The 22,912-nt window shown below is 40.8% G+C and overlaps 1 protein-coding gene across 1 annotated transcript; it reads right to left on the bottom strand.

Annotated features, from left to right (window-relative positions):
* On the bottom strand, positions 1-21,168 carry txnrd2.2 (thioredoxin reductase 2, tandem duplicate 2). Its single transcript, XM_086313110.1, has 17 exons — positions 21,065-21,168; positions 19,403-19,468; positions 19,264-19,320; positions 19,019-19,163; positions 18,593-18,667; positions 17,796-17,874; positions 16,969-17,031; positions 16,768-16,838; positions 13,118-13,137; positions 12,884-12,975; positions 12,614-12,788; positions 8,126-8,262; positions 4,676-4,771; positions 4,032-4,124; positions 2,752-2,823; positions 2,573-2,670; positions 1-2,365 (listed from the first exon to the last, which is right to left on the bottom strand). The coding sequence occupies exons 1-17, from the start codon at positions 21,138-21,140 to the stop codon at positions 2,236-2,238; spliced, it is 1,545 nt and encodes a 514-aa protein (XP_086169236.1). The 5' UTR covers positions 21,141-21,168; the 3' UTR covers positions 1-2,235.
* Positions 21,169-22,912: the final 1,744 nt, after the last annotated feature.

Raw genomic sequence — 22,912 nt, 5'->3', positions numbered from 1 at the left:
TCAGTGGGCATCATTATTTTATTAGGGACAGTGCAACCAAATGTGTTATTACTTTACACATAAATTATGTATCACAAAGCTTTAACAGAAAATGACACTTCTCTATTTACAGCTACTAACGTTTGCAGCCAGGTGACATCAGACCTGCACTCTCCAGTTTTGGCTTTTAGTGCGGGTCATCATTAGCTGGCTGACCTGAAAGTTGAACCCTGACCCCCTGCAGAGCACAGCTGAGGCTAACTGGTCAAAACTTTGGCCCTGAGTGACTGATCAGCAACGAAAAGAAATGATTTAAGTTGGACAGAAAGTTTTAGTAAAAGAAAATACTGACCATTTCATTTTTGTGCGTGTGAACAGCCGTACTGTGTGTAAAATAACAGAGCAAATGAGACAAAGCAGAAGGGAAGTGGAGGGTAAAAAGCAAACAGACATTACAGTTACACTGATGGCCTCAACGACTTCCCTCACGCTGCCTTGGGCCCACCCTTGGGGTCTCTGAAGTGGCTCGTTAAGCACAGGAACATGGACTCAATTACCCCGGGCACCGCTCGGTGTTGCGTTGTGTTGGTTGGCTGCTTGGACGGTTCTGTCTCCCCCCCCCTTCCCTTTCCAAAGGCCCCTGCCATGCAGTGCCGCAGCATATGAGCCCTCTGTGCTCGAAGTGATAGAGTCAAGCTGTTCCTGCTGAGCGGAGGTCAGGGTCCTTCAGTCAGCACCTCAGCCCTGAACAGAGCACACAGGAATCCCCACCACCACCCACCTCATCCCTCCCTAACCAGGGCAGAAGCTCTCTCTCTCTCCTCCAGCCCGGGTCCAAATAAACCTGGAAGCTCTCTCTCCTTCTCTCTTTTTCATCTCTCCATCTCCTGGCACGCTGTCACTCCCCTCATCGGAATCATTAATCAGACTGGGCAGATTAGACTTCAAATAAAAATAAACTACCCTGAGCACCCTCCTCTTAGGCACCTCCATTTCTGTAGCAAAGCCTCCTTATTGACAGGCCTCCTCCCTCCTCATCTACTTAATAAATCCAAGATGTCTACGGCAGGCAGCAGGTTGAAAACTTGAACACTTTGGCAAACTGTGGGGGTCCATTACTGCTTTATTGATATAAACAACTCACCTTATCTTCAAAGGTGATGACTCTTGAGAACTAACCTGCCATCCATGTAAATACACAACAGATAACCCTTATCAGCTTGGCTCCAATAAAGCCAGTCTGCCTTCCAGCTTCATTCAAAAGCACATATCTTTTATAGGGATTAAAGGGATTAAATGTGCAGCCTGAATGTATTCAGGTTTATGTTTTATCCACTGACTATCCTGTCTTTCATTCTTGGCTCCTCTCAAAAAAAGAAAAAGAAAAGGGGGGAGAATTGGAGTGCAACAGTGCCGCCTCTGGGTGAGGCTGAGTATTGCAGCTGTAATAAAGCTCTCACTCACAGCACTCTAATTAATAGATAGAGCTCTCCGTGCCTGGGATGTGGCATCCATACAGCTTTTGACAGTACGCACTGGTAGTTCCACTGCACTGCTTCCATGCATGTAGATGGTGGAGCGCACAGAAGGGAAAACGAAAGGGCTCTGCTGGGCCCTAAACAAGCAAGGGTGCCCCGGCCCAGGAGGTTGCTGGCTGACTGACAGGCGCCCCGTCGACTATTTGTGTGTGTCCATGGGAAATGGAACGGTGTCGCTGTGGCGAAGGCCCTGGAGCCATCCATCAGTGTCACGGTGGGGGCGGGTGGGGTGTATGGTATGTGTCACCTACAAGACTAATGGACAGGAAGTACAGCCAGAGAAACAACAATATTTGCAGAATATATATATTCAGAAGAACGCTCGGACCCAGTCTACATTTCTCGTGCGGTTTCAACAAAATTCTCACCGCGGGCCGTAATCCTGATTGATGAGCCTGTTTATTTAAAAGACGCTCACTCTGTAGCGGGCCTCTCATGAACCTCACATCTATAGCTGGGTGATTTTAGAGCATGTACACAACGTTTGTGTAGATTGTATGATAACAGTTGCGGTTATCACTTGCTGTGTCAGTGAAGATAACCTGCATCACCAGCCTGTGAAGAGACATTGATTCACAGGTTCCAGCCGCGTAAACATCGGGCCCTCTAGAAATGGAGAGCTAGGAGGAGAACGAGGAGGATAAACCTAGGCTAACTAACTTTCTGCTTTCACCCCGAGGAGCCTGCGTGCTCACTGTGTGTTCAGAGACCGAGGTGCTTAACCTCAGCAGCCAGTTACTGTGGCATCCAAGCCAGAGCGCTTAGTGATGTGGACCTTGACCACCTCCTCTGCACAGGTGGGGTGGATTCCAACTGTCTGTATCAGGTGAGAATATGTCGCCCCACACCTAAAACACAAAAACAAGTAGTCCCTTCAAGTTGCTTTTACTGACATTCGGCATGGAATCACCGTATCCTCATATTTTGTCTCATTAAAAAAAAGACTTTCAAATCAACAGTTAAATCAACTGAGGACCACAGGAAGATAAAAACAGTGTTTGTAGGTTGAAAAGGCTCCTGAGAGTGATCAGAGGATTGAGGACGTATTAACTTACTGGAAGCCCACAGCAAAGCCCTGTGCGACTTCTCCAGCGTTTGGACCAGTGAAGTGCAGACCCAGGATCTTCCCAGTGCCACCCTGCTCACATACCACCTGAAGCCAAGAAGCCTTTAGTTATTCAGCTGCTATATGGGGTTTAAAGTACCAACAGAAAAGTCTGCAGCCGAGCCTTACCTTTATGTAACACTGGCTGGCATCACGCTCTGCAACAGTGAATTCTAGGGGCTTGTAGAAAGCATGGTAGATCTATACATATCGTAGAAAAAGGAGAAATAGAAATATAGAATTATTTGAAATCAGTCTAAAAGGCAAGAGTCATGATGATCTCTTCTTTTGAAAAGGTAAAAATACTTTAAACTTTCAATTCCAGCAATGCAACAAATACCTGAACGCTAATCAGAATTAGATACAGACTTTGTTGTTTTTTTAAATTGAGAACAAAAAATATATCAGGTCATAGGTCTGTAGCCTCTACTGTACTTTGTTTTACAATTAAAGTCTGCCTAAAAGAAAAGCACTCTCAGTGCTGCTTTAAGATGCTGATTGGATTTCAAAGTCCTCACAGACATGTGCATCAGCGCGTTTCATTCTACCGTCGAACGTGCCGACACAAGTCGTGAGGACCGTGCAGCTGTCGGGGCCCGGTGCTGCAGTTTCTCCTCAGATCTCAGCCTGCCTGTCATCACCCCATACACACCTCAATCAGGCCTCCTGCTCACCTGTCACTCACCTCCAGCAGCACCCAGCTCGGCGGCTAAACCGTTTATCAATGATCTTGTGCGGCTTTTTGCCCATCATCTGGCACACGCTGCACGTACACAAACAGATAAAATACGGCTTTGTGTACCCGTGTGTGCCACTGTTTGCTTAGGTGTTAGAGGCCATTGTGCTTTTTTATAATGCAGAATGTTGACAGTAACAAGCCGCTGGGCTCTGCCGGTGTCATTCTGTTTGAGCGTGTGTGAGACGCAGCTATTCATCGAGTATTGTCCCAGAAAATAAGACAACAATGGAGCGAAGGTATAGACACAGATGCAGTTTGTTGCCACAGCAGTTGTTACATTAACAAATGGTGTGGGGAGACCACCTCACAGACCACTTAAATTAAACAGATGAAACTTATATTAAATGACCTTTTATGTCAAGGTTTAAGTTGTTTTAGTACCATCAGTGACATCTTAAGTAATCTATCGGTTAACACACTTCAGTCACACCCTGAGTGAGGTTTTAGAAGAATGTTCAGCTCTAATCTATTTAATGTCTTTAATCTTAGTGCTTAGTGTGTTTTAGCTATAAGCATCCAGCAAGGGACTGTAGATATGCTTAGTCCTGCAGATATTTATTCACCTATGAAAAAAAAAATTAAATGTGGATATATGAAAATACTCCCAAATCCATTCAGAAAATATTTTACCAATCAGCTGCCATGAGCTGCTTATAGCATATAGTCTTACCTCTATTCCATCTTTTCCATGCCTTTTCTCAGCCTCTTCCTCAGACAAACCTACACAGCTGTACTCGAGAGGGGTGAACACTGTGGTGGGCACCTGTCACACAAAATAAGAACACATAGAATTTAAAAAGTCCAAGAATCAAAATGTCCGTTCTATCGTGGACATCGTTTGGGTCGGATAATCTCAATACTCTGCTTTTTATGTCAAATCTTCCCCCCCAAAAAAAGGCTAAGAATGCGACATTATACAAATAGTGACACATTTCAAACAGATTAATATGGTGTGAACATCGCATCAAATAGACGGCAGCTTATTAGTCTTGGTCTTGTGTTAGTCTCTTGTAGGATGCGAACCCAAACAATCATAATAAAGCCTTCATTAAGACTTGTTGATGGATGATAGAGTATACATAGGAAGAAGAATGATGATGTTTTGGAAAATGCTGACACATTATGTTATGAATCATATGGGGGTGGATGGGGGAGTACATAAGAGACTCCAACCACGGAAACAGCAGAAATGATCATAATTACACACAAAAGAAGCGTAATGTATAGATGCAAAAGGCCCAACAAGCAAGAAAGGTGCTCTGTGTGTGTGTGTGTGCGTTTGTATGTATTTTTTTGCATTTCTGTGCGTCTTACGTTGTCGTAGTTCATGAGTTCAGTGCTTTGACCGGCCAGTCTGCGAGCCAGAAGCTTTCCAGCTTTAATGGCTGTCGGGGTCAACTCAGGACGCCCCTAAAGCAGAAGAAAATTTGAACTTAATGAATCTCCCCCCTCTCTCTCACACACTCACTCACAGACACACACTCTCTCTCTCTCTCTCTCACACACACACACACACACACACACACACACACACACACACACACACACACACACACACCAGGCAAATTAAACAGGCCAGCTCGCAATCTGAGAAAGTAAAATAACATAAATCTTTAAAGGCCCACAAGCAAAATTTGACACTTGCGATGTCCAGTATACGACTCCAGTTCCTGCAGCTCTAAAACAAGATTTCTGCTCCACCCTGACAGTCTTGCTCAGACTGTCATTTCTTAGACTGAGCAGAAACGGTCATAATTACAGGCAAATCTACACTCAGCTACTGAGGTGCTGTTTTCTTGTCCATCGTACAGCAGCATACCAGTGACATGCGAGTTCAGACAATTCCACTTCAGGCTCTTGACTCTATAAGCCAGACATGCAGAACTTCACATGCAAACTTTATAATGCATACACCAATGATTTTTCTGTATTCAGTTAATAATGCAGCACAGATTCAAGGGCTCGTCTACATGTCCTCCTCACATTCTGTGCTCAGACTTTTATTCTTGTCTTTATTGGTTTACAGGTGGTCAGTCTCAGCTGTTATTTTCAGCAGTGTGTCTTGGAAATTTAAGTCATCTTAGAGATCTCCTGTTTGCACCAGTAACATTAATACATTAGCACAAATCCACAGAGGAAAAATCCTGAGTCAGGGAGTGACACAAGTAACAAGTGCTACACCTTTACACTGTCTCACTCACTTACAAAAACAATCTCTGCTTTTGTGTTTTTGCATTTATTGTTTTGAAAGGATGCCAAAAGAGACAAGAGCATGGCTCCGGATACATACACAGACAGACGTAGAACTGGAGTGAGCAGGAAACAGCAGGGCTGCAGGGCAATTCTAAAGGCATGACTTCAACCTGTTAAATTACCACCACACATCCTGTTGTCCAAAAGCATCTCCTACAATGTATGCAGCCGTGCTCTCTGGTATTCCAGTAAGTGTTTAAACACCAGACGGCATGCATCATTATAATGCATTTCTTGGCACTCAGATGGAAGGGGGAAAGGAAAAAAAATCAAAGTGCTGGACTAATTGGGAGGGATATCAATCCTTGAGCTTTTCAAATGCTGTGTAAAGCTGACTGTCAGTTTAGGGTGCAGCACAACTGATCACAGCCAGCTGTCAATCAAAAAGAAGCTCTGCCGGTGTGCGCAACAAGGCTTGGAGGCAGGAAGGAAGTACAGCTGGTTGGGGGGGTGGGGGAAACCAACACATTAGATGCTGCAGGTTTAACTAGTCTTAACACGGTTGGTTCAGTTTGGAACACCCAGTGCTGGTTTTGTTAAAGCCCAGCTTGCTGCACACCTTCACTTAATCAGAGTTCAGCTCAGTTTTGTAGGTCAAACTGAATGAATAAAGATGCAATACTGTAATATAGAAAAATGAAATGAAAGAAGAAGCTGTCAAAATTTTAATCATGCAAATTATTTGTCTTTTTTTATGACTTTCAAGATAGAAAACATATGCAGTTTGTAAAAGAAAATTCATTAAACTGTTTGTGTTATAGTACAATGTGAGAAAAGCTTTCTTTTCCTGGAGGTTACTCTGGTCCTGCAGTTCCATATTTGGCACGTACGTAATGCACAGAGATCCACTTTGTCCACACGAAAACAATAAATGGCAGAAAGGGTTTTCAAACTATACTTCGCATAGAAAATATTGCTATTTGGTGCAAAGAGATGCATTCTGCGATGATGTTGTCTGCAGTGATCATGCAGTAGAGAAGGGCAAAAAACATCAAAGGGATTCAAGTTAATAATTTTATTTTATTCGTTATGCTCAAGTAGTACTAAAATAAAAAAAAAAAAAAAAATATATATATATATATATATATATATATATATATATATATATATATTTTTTTTTTTTTTTACAATGCTGTAGTCTTGCTGTTAGTGGAGACTTACATTTCAGAGCTTTTAAATATAAGCTGGCTTGTTGAAGTCATACAAAAAAAGACTTCTTGCTGTTCTTAAAGTTTTACTAATCTGATCTTGTGTGATGTGGCTTTTAGGTTTATTTCAAAAAAATGGCCTTTTTGCAGTTACTTCCTTTAATCTCGGCAGGTTCAAATATTTTGTTTTCAGCATTCATACTTTCTGTGTCAGTATCAATCAAGTGTTTACCTACTAAACATCCACCATTCTAGAAAATTTTAACATCCACAGTGTACAGTCTGGACAAATTTACAAAGTATTTATAAAAAGAGAATGACTGTAAAACATTTTTACATTAAATCTTTATTTTTATATTAGCATTAGTTGGAAGTTTTGTTTTTGTTTTTTGCCCTTCTCCCCCGTCCCTCTTCTCAGCTGTTTTTCTTTCCCTCTTTCTTTCTCCCCTTCTTTCCCCCAGTCAAGTCTGTCCCGTATTCAGCAAGTGAAAATAAAATAAACAATAAAAGGTGAATCAAATGGACCATTACGGCAAGGCTGGGATGGTCAATTTGGTAAAGTAAATCCGTTGGGCATCTTTCTTTGCCTTTAGACAACAATTCTGATGGCAAAAGAGCCAAACGGGACAGGCAAAAAAAAAAAAAAAAAAAAAGATTGTTTAGCTGCAGCGGTTTAAAAAAAAAATGTATTAGTTGGAAGGTAGTACATGTTCAATTTCATTTCTGACTCAGGATATATATAAAATACAAAAACACAAACGTTTCTATAGTCAAATTGTAATTTTGAAGAAACTAGAAATTATTTATTTTCTATATTAAGTTGCCTAATTTATTTTTATTTATATATTACTTAAATATAGTCTTATGCATTTAATAGTGCTTTTGGTTTGAAGTGTGTTTTAAAAGTAATAACCTACCAAGAGAAAAGTAAGTCCCTTATTAAGTCCACTTGGTGTCATTCTTAAATGTTCTAAACCTGGACCTTCTCTGTACTGTGAGAAAAGATTTTGCTTGAAATGCTGCAAGTTCAGAGAAGCTCTTGACCATCCACTTAGACAGTTCCAACTTTAGCTCGTCTTCTCTCCAGTAAACACCAGTATAAGAAATAATAGCTGTACCGTTTCAATCACAACAACCAGCTCGTACTTTGCTGACATACAATGATGTGATCACCACAGAATTACATTAACTTCATGTTAATATTTTGTGAACATCACAGAACTGAGGCATCTCTGGGCCAAATGTTTAAACTATGCAAAGTATTATACAGTCTATTGGGATTGGTGTGGACTTTCAGCCACTGTAGCATAGTGCTGTTTCTCCACTTTTAAACAAAGCAGTGTCTGCTGTTGACAAAGCTTACCTCACTGATGTCACCGAAAGCGTAGATGTTTGGCACCGAGGTTGACTCATCAGGACCTACGACTATTTTCCCCGTCTCTTTGTTGAGCTGAACACCAAGCTTGTCTAGGCCCAGGGCTTTGGTTTCAGGAGCTCTACCTGAAGTTATTAAGAAATATTAGCAAAACAACAACAACAACAACAACAACAACAGAGGGGCATTATTAAATTACTACTGCATATGTATATATAAAAAACCTGTAACTTGAGTTACATTTTTATACCCAAAATTTCAGCCGTTACACTGGACCTCTGTGAGAAGTCTAGATACTAATAATCTATGTGCTTGCTTAATAGTTAAGTTTGGCAGCACAGAAGCAGGAGAACACCAAAAAACACTGACATTTTTAAGGACCTTGAACATCTTTAATAAAATTTAGGAGAAACTCATTAAATAATTGTATTAGCATCTCAAATAGGATATTTTTTCCATTTTACATCACTGTATATTTAATATCTCTAGGTTTAAGATTGCCTTTTATTGGATAAATCTCATCTTTAAACAGTACCATTACCAGTGATTATAAGGCAAAAACTCGAAGTCTGGTCAGCTGATGAGCAGCTGTGCATGGGCATCCCCCTGATCCCTTGGGACATCCCAAGGTGCAATTTCTGACACTTCCTGGGAATGGCTGACTGATGCTGTCAACACCAAGTCTCCATGGTGATGGAGCATGGACCACATGCTCCCCCATTCTCAGCATAGCTTTTTGCAACCTGCATGGGTAGCAATAATAAACACCCAGTCCTGAGGTGCCCATGTAGATGCTATCGGACAGCAAAAACAACAAACGCCTGAGACTCTTTTTCCTGGCTGGAGCCGAAGAACAACGTCCTTCCCCTTCCTCTCAGACTGGGGGGGTGGGGGGGCTATAGGGACCTGTCTAGGGCTCTCCAGCATGTGTGGCTTAATGGGATTGAGAGCACAGAGAAGGAGGAGTCAAGGAAGTTAGCCAGTCATTACTTATTCCCGAGAGACTGAATTCTAAATATTTTCCTGTCCTGTGAGACCCAAACACTGCAATACTTGTCATTCTTGAGTTGGAATATTTTGTAGTGATTTGTAGCAAAACTTAGACATTGTATCTTTTTCCTGTTTAAATGAGGTTTTTTCAATTCAATTTTTAATTTCTGTATTATTAATTTAAAATTAGGAATACATCAGGTCCCAATTAGTATTTACAAGTATAAAGTAAAACACTACAAACTAGTTGTAATATACAAATGTATTTTATTAACGACTTAATTTATTAATGTGTAATTTCAAAAGTGTCATCACATGTGACATGAGTAATTTAACTGCATTTACTATAGCAACTCTATTTCATATTTGCATTTAGGAATGAATCGATTTATAAAAACTTATAAAGACTTTCTAACAAATCTGTAGCTGAAGGCCATGACGAGATATGGCTGACACAGCTGGAAGATTAGAGCTCTCGAGAATCTTCAGAAGTCAACAGGTAAAACTTAACCAGTTAGGTTTAACAAGTAGTTTACACCAGCCTGTAAATATGGTAATAAAACAGTATATACTGTGGAGTGTCAGACAATATTTAGGAAGGTTAAATTTTACTGTTTCTCACTTGTTTAGTATAGTTCTGCTTACAAGGAGACTTCTGATAATGATCTAGATCCTGTTTCAAAAGATTCATCTCTCCGACATAAATACATGTCTGTCACTGAGTTACTGTATACTTTAGATTATAAAATATTTTCACACTGGAATATTTTCCCATGTTGCTTGTCTGTGCTTTTCATTGTGTTATGGTGTCATAATATCTGTGTGTGATGTTTGTGTATTGTATGTACGGTCGGCAAGGTCTGTCATCTCAGTTGTGGGAAACTGCAACCGACAAATAAAAGCACTTCTCAATTAATCTAAAATGAAAAATTGTCCAAATTAGCCTATAAAAACAATTATCAATAAACTCTGAGCAGTAAGTACAGACTCTTTTTATATATCTGGTCTTTATGTGTGTAACTGCACAAGTTAAAATAAGATTGGATGCTTTCCTGATCAAAAACATAAACCATATAAACAAAGATGAAATAGATGAATTTTTCTTGAGGCATCAGGTTATACAGAGTAACTAGAAAAAAAAAAAACAGAGCACCTCAATGTATTTATTCTATAAACAAGAAAGAAATTATTTGTGTAAAACTCAAATCTAACACTATAATGTGACCGCCCATACTGTATGTATAGCTTCTGCTCTAACACCATACTGAACATCTTTCTAATAATGACCAATTTTCTCACTGAGTATTTTAATTTGCGTGACAGATTCCTGTAAGAACAAAATGTTTTCTGCCAACCTCAGAACACGGTCAGAGGGCCGAGAGCTGCTGGTCAAATGTGAGCACATGTAGCTTTTGGCAACAATCACACTTCAGCAACATTTTAATTGAAATGCGATGACAACTGTGGGCTTAGCTGACTGTGTTGCCAGCACTTTCAGTCAAATCGGATCAAATTACACTCATACAAGTGGAGCAGGTCAGCAGTGTTAAACTGAAGACTTACAAAGAAACTGAACTGAAACAAAATCTCATAAAACAGAAAAGAAAAAAAAAAGGAAATGTTTTCCAATGACATCCTGGAGCAGTGCAGAGGACAGTGAGGAAGAAGACTAATGTGCCCACTGTCTGTATGCATGACAGGAAATGTGCAAATGTTATGTTTCCTGGTGTGTTTCTGTGGGCACACCTGGACAGAGGAGCGGCGGCCATGAGGTCAGGAAGGAGCGGGGGAAAGGTGGAGGGAGGCATGGACATAGAGAAGGATGTGGTAGACTGTGGTGATACGGTCCCCTGGTCCCCTCTGGCCTTTAATAACTCCACAGAGGCCTGGGACTCTGCCTGGCCTCTAGTGTAAGGCAGCAGTAAAGGGAAGTGGCCTTGTACTCATAACTCCTGCATCCACACTTCAAAGAGCAGAAGCTACATTGTTACTGGTTCTCACTTTACTGTATGGGAACAAAAGCTGTCATTGATATAGATACAGGCCTCAGAGGGGTTTCAGCTAGCGGCACCAAAAGAGAGGAAACTTTGACAATTTCTGGAAACCCGTTAAAACTACAGTGTTGCTGCAAATAGTGAAAAATGTGAAGACGATAAAAACAAGCCGAAAATACAGAGATGTTTTGTGTACGGGGAATTGGGAGTAAATTAAGTTTTACACTTTGTTGAGTTCTAAAATGTAAAGGCTTTGAACTCTCGCTCTAAACAAAGAAGGAAACATGAGCTAAGCAATGTCTCACACATGTTCACAAGTGTCTGCTGATACGCGCGCTCAGTGGAAACATTCACACCATAAGTCTAACGCTGAGAGGACGACGTGGGAATTCAGTCGCGGGAGGGAAGAAAGAACGTCATCTCAGCTGCAGGGTCACGCACATCCTCGTTGCTGTCACACGCACTGAGCCGAGGGATCCCCCTTCTCTCTCACGCAAACACTCAAAACTTTTCTGGTCAGTTTTTTGGAAGCAGAGTGTTGCTTTTGAAAGCATGCAACACAAACAAACCCACAATTGTGGCCCTGATGGACGGTTATTCCTTCCATTGTTTCTCATGCTGCTGGTATAACAGAAGTGAAACGATAGAATACAGCATGAATAGATGAGGAGGAGGAAGAGGAGGAGGACTGCTGGTAATGGCAGGCGGAGGGTTATGAGTAGGGATGGCAGTGACAGATGCAAGGTTGGTTTCCGCAAGGTTGGCACAGGCAGGAAGGAGCAGAGATAGAGAACAAAGAGGGGAACGTAGTGACCCTGTGCCTGGGTGCATCCTGCCCTCCTCCAACCAGAGAGCCAAGAGTGGGTGATTAACACTTCCCCTGGCCATTCCCATCACTCAGTCTTTATTACTTTGTTTTCAGCCTTGATTCATGTGCTATCTGCTGACACTGCACTCTATTTTAGATGACAGAGAAACCGGTGGCAGTGAGAAAACAGTAACACCAGAGTTTCATTACAGGGATACGTGGTTACACTGAGAGACTATTAAATGTGGTCTCAGTAAAAGCTCTACAAAATAGAGAATAAGGAGTTACACTATATTGCCGAGCATATTCACTCGTCTGCGGTCACATGCATATGAACCTGATTGACATCCCATTTTTAATAGATGGGGTTTAATATGATGCCACTTCTTCTGGGAAGGCTTTCCAAAAGGTTTAGAAGTGTGTATATGGGAATTTGTGACTGTTCTTCCAGATGCACATTTGTGAGGTCAGACACTGATATTGGACAAGAAGGCCTATATCAGAATCAAGGCCAATATGTTTTCAAGGAACTCAAGGCTCACAACAGTCAGGTAGAGGTCAAGTCTAGAATCTTTATCTAACTTGTGTCAGAATCAAGTCAAGTCAGTAAGCACATAATGAGTTTCTAACTCTCCAGATCTCCAATTGATCTTCAAGATGTCCCTCTAACACACACAAACTCACCAACTGCCCATAACACGGAGTCAAATGTGTCCTTGTGCTCGCTCCCTGTCTGGGTGTCAGTCCAGGTGACCTGCAGGGCTCCTGAGGAAAGTTTGTCTACTCTGTTTGGGACAGATTTCCATGCGAATCTGGTCCCATGGGCTTCCATGTAGTCTGTCACTAGACCTGCCATTTGCTGTACGAACCAAAAGAGAACATCCAAATTCAAACATGGAAAAGTTTTCTATCACAATGCCCAGAATACAGAGAACCTGGTTCAGAGAGCAGTACCTGATCGAAACCCCGGAGAGCGATGCTGCGAACCATCACTGTGGTGTCCAAGCCGATGCCTTTGAGAAAGCCTGCACACTCCAGAGCTACATCTGAGCAACATCAGGTTGAGGACTAGAGCTGTTTTATTTTATTAGATGCCGAAAGGCAACAACTTCACCATTTGTCAGCTGATGATCAGCACACCTTACACAATGGCTTCATTTACCAGCTCTGTGGCAGACAAAAGGATACAGCTGGCTCCGACCACAAGTCTGCAAAACACAAATACAGAGAAGCTCTTAGCAAAACTAACAATGCAATAAAGATACATTTCATCATTTGCGCCGCTCACTTTGGCCAAATAAAACAAAACCAATCCAAAGCTAAAAGCTCAAAATGTTTTTACTTTAAATCCTCGAATTAGACAGGTGGGGAATTTTAAAACTTCATAACCTCGCGAGTGAGGACGTGTGAAGAAAATGCAGAAAACAGCGACAGTAAAAACTATGTGTGCTCTGTGCTCGCGTGTGGTCCAGATGAATCACGCTTGTAATCACGCTGAGATCTGTAGCGTTGAGGAGATCTAATTGCCGGCGTTTAGGCTAATCCCCGCAGATGGGGTGTGCCATGTTCAGGGCTCAAGTCCACCCATCTTCCTGCTGAGTGAAGGCTATCACCCTCATGGATGAGGCCCCTTTTAGCATCACAAAACAGACCTTCCTCCCTTACGTCTGCTCCACATGACAGCTCTGGTTGCCTGCGGCACATCCTACCCCTGTCCGTGCTATCACTAACCACTGAAAGCATCAGTGCCCATGTTCCCCACGTCTACGCAATGCACACCTGCACTTAACATGTATTGTGTAGTAGCTTAAAGAAGATTAGGCAAAGAGGTTTAGCTTGATTCCACACTTTCATCACTGAGAACCTGGTTCCAGCCCCCAACCCCCCATCACAACTCTTCTTCTGCTCCATTGTGTTTGACAGTACGTTTGACTGGTCTGTGCAGCTGCAACACATTCTTTTAAAAATACAAAACATTCTTTAAAAGGATGATGATGATTTGAACCTTTACAACCCTACTGACCCTCTTCAATAATGGCAACGTTTGAGGGAAACCAGAGGTTGTAAAATTCACATCAGCTTAGTAAACATGCATTAGGTTCACAGGCCAGAGTATCACCATGATTAAAAACAAGAAACAAAAAAATCCAGTAATAAAAGGAAAAATTCAAATCATTTAATCTTATTTAAAGTGACAAGTTGGACAGGGAGCCACCCAGGAAACATGTACATTGCTTGAGGCTTGGCTCCTGATCGCAGTGGTAGCGCGTTGATGGGGACTCTAACCAAGGCCTTTTTCCTGAGGAAGTAGCTGTGCTTTCAGCGGTCGGTGGCTGCCAGTTAACCTTGGGCAGCTCGTCAAAAGTCAGGAATAAGATACACATTTGGATATTTCTGTGTCCTTGTTGAGTATGTCGGCAGATATTGCTACAAAGGACAGTAGGAGTTTGATATTTTTCATTACAAGCTGCTTACTTGTCCTGAAAGTATTTCAGGTTGGCCACAATGTCATCTCCTCTCTCATGTTAGATTACTGCTGTTGGTGAGTCTGACAAAGGTTACAGCTGGATTATAATGTAACAGTATGACTGCCTTTAACTAGCATTTCAGTATTAAAGTCCTCAACATAACAACTGATGCATTTACTTTGAAAAACTGAGGAAAAAAAACTGAATGACACTGCATTTTAGCTTCAACTGTTTTTTCTGCAATTCCTACTTTTTATCAGAATTAGAAGTCATTTAAAATAAAAGGTATTTATGAGAATAATGCTGATGTAGTACTGTGTATTTACTGTGGGTGCAAGTTAACACTTTTGGGCCAGTTTCATAAAACTGTGTGTTTGTACAACAGCAAAAGCACTAAAGCTATGCATCCATGTGGGGAAGTTATAAAGGAAGTTATCATTCTAACTATGAATGGATGTAGACCAGCGGTCCCCAACCCCTGGGCCTCGGACCGGTACCGGTCCGTGAGTCGTTTGGTACCGGGCCGCAGAGTTGAGGCTCAGGTGTGAAATGTGTGGTTTTCAGGGTTTTTATCAGTTTTCAGCGTTATTTTGTTATCGTTTTTATCGTTTACTCAGTTTTCCTGGGTCTTTTCACGTGTGTTACGAATAAATCTTCTTTTCTTTGGTACCGGTACTAGTTTTATTTTGTTGTATTTATCCGCGACACCTTAAAGGCCGGTCCGTGAAAATATTGTCGGGCATAAACCGGTCCGTGGCGCAAAAAAGGTTGGAGACCGCTGATGTAGATAATATTAATTGACAGTTTACATTAAGAATTGTGAAAAAGAAATGTGTTTTTATACACATTTTTGGCCTTTGACTTTTGCAAAGTGATGTTAAAATACATTCTTTGGGCCCAATTATTGCACTTTATTGCAGAGCTATGCGAGGCCGGGCTGGTATTTAGGTTACAGTACAGGGTTACACTGTTGACAATAAGCTGGCCCAAAAGAGGACCATTGACCTTGACTTATACAAGTGATGAGGTATAGAGTGGGGATTTGAAAATTCTCTAAAACCAAAACGGTGGGGTTTCTATCTCAAGAAAATTTTGCTTTTTACCACAGACTTGCTCTCAGTTTGAGAACCGCTAACGTAAATGATCAAGTGACAGTTTTGTCTCTGTACAGAAGCAGGTATCGTATGTGGGTCTATCCATGACTATGTTCATGTTTCATTCTGACATGTTGTGCTCTGCAACTGCGTCATTTCTCTAAAAAGACACGGAAGACCTCTTCATGCTACATGTGGTCCACAACACAGAACAAGGTTAGAGCCACTACAAAAACCCAAATACTGTGCCACACCAGTATCAATGTCCTGTTGGCACATGCTCACTGTTTTCCTCTGATAGCATGCTGATGGCTGCCAGGTAGGGCTGGACTCTGGCCCCGAAGCCAGATCTGTCATTTGTGTGTGTGTTTGCTTCAAGGTCCATTAGACACCCATCACTCGCTTTGTAACCCCCTTCTACACGAGCTCTGCCTCCAGCAACAACCTCCCGGACCTCACCTACACAGCTGATGCCTCAACAAGACAACACCTTCGGCTCACGCTACAGTGTGTGATTAAGTTCCTGTTGCGAGGAGGCTAATGCTAATGCACAACTGTGCCTGCGGAGAAGTCGGAGGACTCCACTAACCAACGCTCGCTTACATCAAAGGACTTCCTGAGCTCAAGTGGTCTCCCTGAGTGGATAATTCAGTTTCACACACAAATATTTGATGGTGTTTAACAAGACAATGCAACAGGTTGCTACAGTCACAAAACCAAACCAATAAAATCGACATTAAAAAGAAAAACATTTGTAAATATGAACAGTTAATAACTACATGCTTATGTTTATGTGGAGCTTTATTATCGGAATAATTATTTCTGCTTATCTATCATCACAAAGCAAACAACCTCCGCAGCCAGGTACACCACAACCACTAGTCACCATCTGCGCGATGTGCCAAGAGGAAACGTCAGGGAAAGACCAATTAACCAGGTGGTGACAGGCACTAAATGGCTGGATTAAAGGGCTTGTTCTCTAAAGGTCAGGATGCACACTGCTAATCTGAATCATGAGGCGAGGACAGGCTGACAGGAAGGGAGAAAAACAAACTGCATGTCCCTGATGAATGATTACAGTGCGTGACAGGCGAGATGTGCCATGTCAGCGAGCGAGGTAGCTCGGTGGGTAGAGCGGCGAGAGAGCTGCAAAGGTTGGCGATTCTATTTTCACTGTAGCGTAATGTATAGAGAACGATGACGACAATCCTGTAGTTATTTGGAAGCAGCAGCAACATGGAGGCCACATATGAGATGTGTGTTCGTGTGCACTCACGTTTTTCCAGGAGACTTCTTCAACCAGAATATGTCGTCACTGGTGATGCCATGCTCCGCTGCTCCAGGAATCTGCAACAACAGTTAAAGCTATGAACAAAAATATCAATCTATCAGTCAACAGGTCTGCAGATAATGTTAAACACAACAAAGGGGGAACAGTTCCCTTGAGTGTGGCATATTAGGTCTATGGCATATTTACATTAGTGGGGTATTTGGGCCGTCCACCTGTGGCGATCACAATGTTCTTGGCAGTCAGGATGGTCTATAGAAGAGGAGAGGGAAGTGATAAATAACAGCTTTTGTTCATTTCCTTCAAAACATGAGGAAATGTCAAATGAAAGCAAGTGGTCCCTGCAGTATTCAGCATTATGGTGTTGATGGAAGCGGCGCTCTTTGTGAGTCTTCCATATTTTCCATCATATATACAGAGTGCACCCCACCTCTCGCCTTATAGTAGCTGGGATAGGCTCCCACCCCCCCGAGGACCCTGAATTGGATAAGCAATAGAGAACGGATGGACTGATGGATATATACATACCATTAGATGCTCATTTGAAACACGACTAAAATTCAGACCACTGTACACACTCCATTTCTGACATATTTTCTCTGTTCTTGACTGCGTATGATGTTAAAGATAGAGCATCTCCTTAATATGATCAAGTCAGGCTTAAAGCTCTAAATGGGAGGACAGACGCTTGTAAACTCTTTTGTTTCCAAGTAGAAGAAAGCTGGATTAAAGGAAAGCAGGGCACTACAAAGGGTTGTTTTAGACCATTGATGATGTACAGCACCAAAGTTTAGTATAACCTAAACAAGGCTTATGTGGAAATTATCATAACAGATCCTCTTTAACGAGACATCGAAACTAACATTCTTTTACTTAAATGTACATTTCATAATATACCAGCGAAAATTAAACGACTTAAAGAAATACTGTTGACATTAACCTGTTAAAATGGGATATACGCCACACGTTATATTCTCAGTAACCAACAGCCAGTTTCAGTTAATATTGCAGCCCACCTCCTTCCCTGCTTTACTCAGTCCTCTGACTGTGTGCTCATCCACCAGACTTCCTTTAAGGTTCATATATTTCACCTTCCTGCAAAACAGTAAACAGTATATATATATTTTACGTAGTATTAAATGATGTTTATTGAAGAGAACACGAAGCAGCATAAGTGAACCTGTTCAAACACTTGCATGTTGTATCTGCTTTGCCTGTAGTTAAAAAAACATCCCCTTTTGGCTAATTGTTATTTTAAAAAAAAAAAGAATTCCTATAAGTAACATTAACACTCGAGTCCAAACAAATGATCTCACTGGATTGAAAGCTTTGTGGTTGAAGCTTGGGCACATTCACACAGGTTAACACCTGTTTGCCCTACAGCCAGTCACTCTATCAACATGTGGTCACTGACGATCAATCCTTCAGCTGTGTGGTGTGTGTAGCAGAAATGTACAGCCTTCAGCAATATGACGCCATGAAGAAGAAGAAGAAAAAATGGAACTAGGCTGGTGTGTAAATATTTATAAGTATCTTATGGGAAGTATAGAATGGAAAATTAACAGGGAGGGATAAAGAGTGTCACGTGAAAAACATTTCATATCTATTTTACGCACTAATTGTTGTAGACAATATGAAACATATGCAATTTTATTAAGAGTTCCACGATTATTTCAAATATTAACATTTATTGCTGCAAAAAAGCAAATAGACTGAGGAGTGACTCACTATGCCCTTTATTAAAAGAGTTAACTGAAACATCACTGAAACCAGTAAGTTAAATAATGATAACAGCTGATCTGCTGTCACTCACTTGTCCTGCAGCTGAACTCTGTGGCCCCAATTTAGCGACTTGACGTGGTTGTGAACAGCCTCAGCCATGGTGGGCCTGGAAAACACACCAGGGGTAATGCTATAAACCAACCACAGCACTGCAGCAAGAAACAATGCAAAGAGGGAAAAGAAAGACCAGACTGCTGGGATTTTAAACACTTTAGAAATTATTTTTAAAGACAGACCAACTAAAGTTTTAATGCATTTTTTAAATTTCTTAATTTTGTCTTTTTTTTAAGGAAGTTTGAATTTATTGATTAAAAATGAGTACGAACCTGCAGAGGAAAAGAGGACACACCTAAACCTGTCTTACTGTACTTACATCACTAGATGGTGCCACTGAGCTATTCATTCTGTGCTATCTCCAGGTGAGACATAAGAGCAACTAAGCTTGGGTGAGACCTACCAGTCGTGGGAGACTGTGTCTGGGATCTGCCAGCCATACTTCTTAGCATCTTTGACTGCAGTCCCAAGTAAAGCAGCCTGATGCATGAGCTTCTTAGGAATGCATCCCACATTAACGCACGTACCACCAAGACCCCACTTGGTACCTGTTAGACAAAGTGAAATACACTCAGTCTCATCTGTAAATCTCAGTGTTTCAGTTGGTAGAAATAACTGAAAAACTATGCTCTGCAAAATGTACTTCACCTTTGGCAGATGGTTCCACATAATCTAACACAGCCACTTTCTGTCCCAGTTGTGCCGCTGCAAAATGTTATCATATTGTTAGCGGGTTCCTCAAAAATGCCTCTGGAAAAATTAAAGAATAACAAGGATAACACCTCACCTTCTTTGGAACAGGCAAGACCTCCAGAGCCCCCACCAATAACCAACAGGTCATAGTCGTTCTTCCCTGCATGAGAATATAAAATCAATAGTAGACACAGTATAATTTTGAAGGGTGGGATAGTTGGGGGGATTGATACAGCATATTATTGTGATATTTTACATGGGGATATAGTAACAACAAATATTGATATTTTAAGAAATAAACTGAAATACTGCAAATTAGAGGGCTCATCTCCCACATTGCCATCCTGAGATAATAATAGCCGAGCAAACTTACATTCAATCGGCTTGAATAAAAAACATCTAAACGAGCTAATGACTCAGTCACATAAGTGCAAAAAGGACAGCAACTTGCTTGCATCTACAAAAATAATAATAATTCATAAAAATGGTGGCTGACTCTTGATTGTATTGACTTTTTTCATATATTTTCAGTGACTGGAACTTGAGGTGAATTGTTGGCCACAGCTTGAGGGTGTTGCACGCTCAAGACCATTTGTGATTCCAAGGTGATTGCACAGGTCCCCTGATAGGAGTCAACCTTTCTGCAAACAGCTGCAGTCTGACTTGGACTGACTCGCAGAGCGAGTGTCAAGGTTTGCAAATAATTGCCGTCTAATTTATAAATGCAGACAGAAGCTCAACTTGAGGGGTCTTGACTCAACCCTGGCTGCCAGCTGGTCATGTTTCCATAGAAAAGGAAGACTGAGTACGTGTGAATTTCTGTCTGTGCAAACAGCAACAGAAATGTGATTTTCGATGATTTATCACAGAAGATGGCTGTATGGAAACTTGACGCCATTCAGTCGCAGACTGCAGACTGACTTATTGCAACATTTATGGCAGGTTTTAGTATCCGTGTTGCTGTTTGCCAAACACATTTTAAGTGAGTGAAGTATTGTGATTGTGCAGCGTTTTGTGGGGCGTCTGGTGATTCTTCTAAGAATTATGTTATCAGTAGGGTTGTGGATCTGTTACTGTTGTATTGACAGTAACACTTTTAAGTTGAACTTCTGTACACCGTGACACTGGATTTGAAAACATTCCTCAGTTGACCTCAGTTGAAAGATTTCCGTCACGTGTTAGACTAAACAGCGTCCACGGGAGGTACAGCAGTCTACCTTCCTTTCCACTTGAATTATTTTACAAGACAACTTTAACTATTAATATTAATTATCATTATGCTGAAACGTCGTGTCTGAATTTAATCTTAAAGTAAACATGCTGTCGTTATATAAATATTCCCCCAAAACACATATGAGGGTGTAGTTAGAGCGTTTTACGGCATCTATATTGACAGTGCTATCATGTATTGAGACACTAACTGTTAACTAACGATTGTTTGAACAACTAGGTGATGAAGCTCCTGTTTGGTAATATAAAATTCAACGAGTTCTCAGGAATTAGCCAGTTACTCATCAGCGCAGTATCTACCATGAAAAAGAGCGTTTTCCAGTGTTACAGAAACTAAAACTGGCATAAAGTGACCATGAGTTAAAGAAGCTACAGAAATGACCCCGATAACATTAAATAACAGGACTTCCAGTGTTGCTGGCGACATTTTCCGTTCCGTCTGTTGACAGGAAAACGCTTTCAGTTGTTGATACCATCAAATTTAAATACCTGTTCATGTAGTCCCAACATAATAATTTTACCTCACCTGTCAGTTTTCTTGAAAATATGTGCAAACAATTAATCCTTTTCCACCGGTGTCTGCCTCTGTACAACGCGGCCATGTTGTTATTATGAAAGTAGTGATGGGTCGTTCGCGAACGAAATGGCTCTTAGAGCCGGGTCTTTGACGTGAACGACGCGAGCCGGCTCCTTATCGCGAGGGTTTTTTTTTTCTTTTTCTTTCTCTCAGCCTCTCTCTCGCACTTTTTTTCTGCTTCACTCAGCAAGCGAGCCTTGTGCTTTACGCTGGGCAGAGGGGGGAGGGGCAGTAATTACACTCAGTAACACAGGAACAGAGCCAGAGGGGGAGAGAGAGAAAGAGAGCCAGGGACAACAACGTCACATTAGAAAGGTACAGTAATCATCCACAACTATTTTCGGTTGCAGATGATAAAGGATTCATTAAGTTTATTCATGCAGGCCCATATGACAGATAATGTGCATGTTTCTTTTTGTTTTCATATTTTAATTTATATTTAATTGTGTTGTGGTTTGCAGTGTTTTGTGTTGTTTCACTTTAAATTTGTAAAAGGAAAAAGCTGAAAATTTAAATAGTTAAAAGTTGAAATGTGAATAGTTGATTTTTGTATTATATGATTTATTTATTATATTTTATATGGAGTGAATAAATAAAAGTATATTTACAGTGGCCCCTAGAGACAAAGCACATACAAACTTCAAATCACGTACGAACTCTGAAGCATGTACAAACTCCAAAACACGTAAAAAGACGTACAAACTCCAAAACACGTAAAAACTCAGAAGCACATAAAAACTCAAAACACGTACAAAAGACAACAGAAGTGCTCCAGGATGCTGGGCGCAGTGTTGAGCTTTTGTTACCGAGTGGCTACACAAGCCAGCAAGTACCAACGACCGGATCTGGTGTGTGGTAATAACCGGTAAATGAACATTTTTTTTAAATTATTTGAATATATATGAGTGCCTGTGTATAAATACACAAAGAATACACATATGCTTTCAATTGTGTAATTTAAGTGATCTAGTAGCTCTGCTTTGGAAGTTCAGTTCATGCTAGAAATGTGTCTTGGAGTTTGTACGTGTTTTGTCTCTAGGGACCACCGCATATATTTATATATAAACATATATATATATAAAACCACGTTTTTTTACGTTAGTAATTCCTTTTGTGCATAATTTTATAATATTGTTAATAATAAATTAATTAAAGCAACAAAACAACCTGAAGAGCCGGTTCGGAGCCGAAAGAGCCGGCTCTTTTTAGTGAGCCGAACCGAAAGAGCCGGATCTCTAAAAAGAGCCGGAAATCCCATCACTATATGAAAGGACCCAGAACGGGACGATGGTGGCTAGAGACATGCCTGCAAAGAAATACTGCATCATTATTACAACTGCGTTTCATTTAATTTTTTACGAGTAACGTAATAAATATTAATGAATTTAATGGTGTAATTTTGAAATAATCTTAATAATATAAACTATTAATTTATGTCTAATGAATAAATGTTCATACACGAAAATGGCTATTAATTTACATTTCATCCGTATAAGTCAAAATACGGAGGAAATTTCTTTGAACATACAGACTGTCTGCGTTAGGATTATTTAGTATTTCGTCAAAATGACTGGTAACCTGAACAATATTTAACTGAAAGAGATGCACTGTTTGGTTCAAATAAAATAAAACTAACTTTCATCTTCTTTATCAAATCTGCATCGTACAGTATAAATAAAAATGTTTAACATTTTTAATTTGTGCCTTAATTCACTTCACAATCAGTGCATTAGCAGTTTAATGTCTCTATTATTACTCAGTTAATTATCTCAATTACTGACATAATTAGGTTTGGCC

The sequence above is a fragment of the Aulonocara sp. 'chitande type north' Nkhata Bay genome, linkage group LG12, assembly GCF_057382095.1.
Source record: "Aulonocara sp. 'chitande type north' Nkhata Bay isolate Kocher_YH1m ecotype deep benthic linkage group LG12, A_spYH_male_GT1.1, whole genome shotgun sequence".
Taxonomy (NCBI): Eukaryota; Metazoa; Chordata; class Actinopteri; order Cichliformes; family Cichlidae; genus Aulonocara; species Aulonocara sp. 'chitande type north' Nkhata Bay.
Note: the sequence above shows the minus strand (reverse complement) of the source record. Positions and strands in the feature narration are given on the sequence as shown.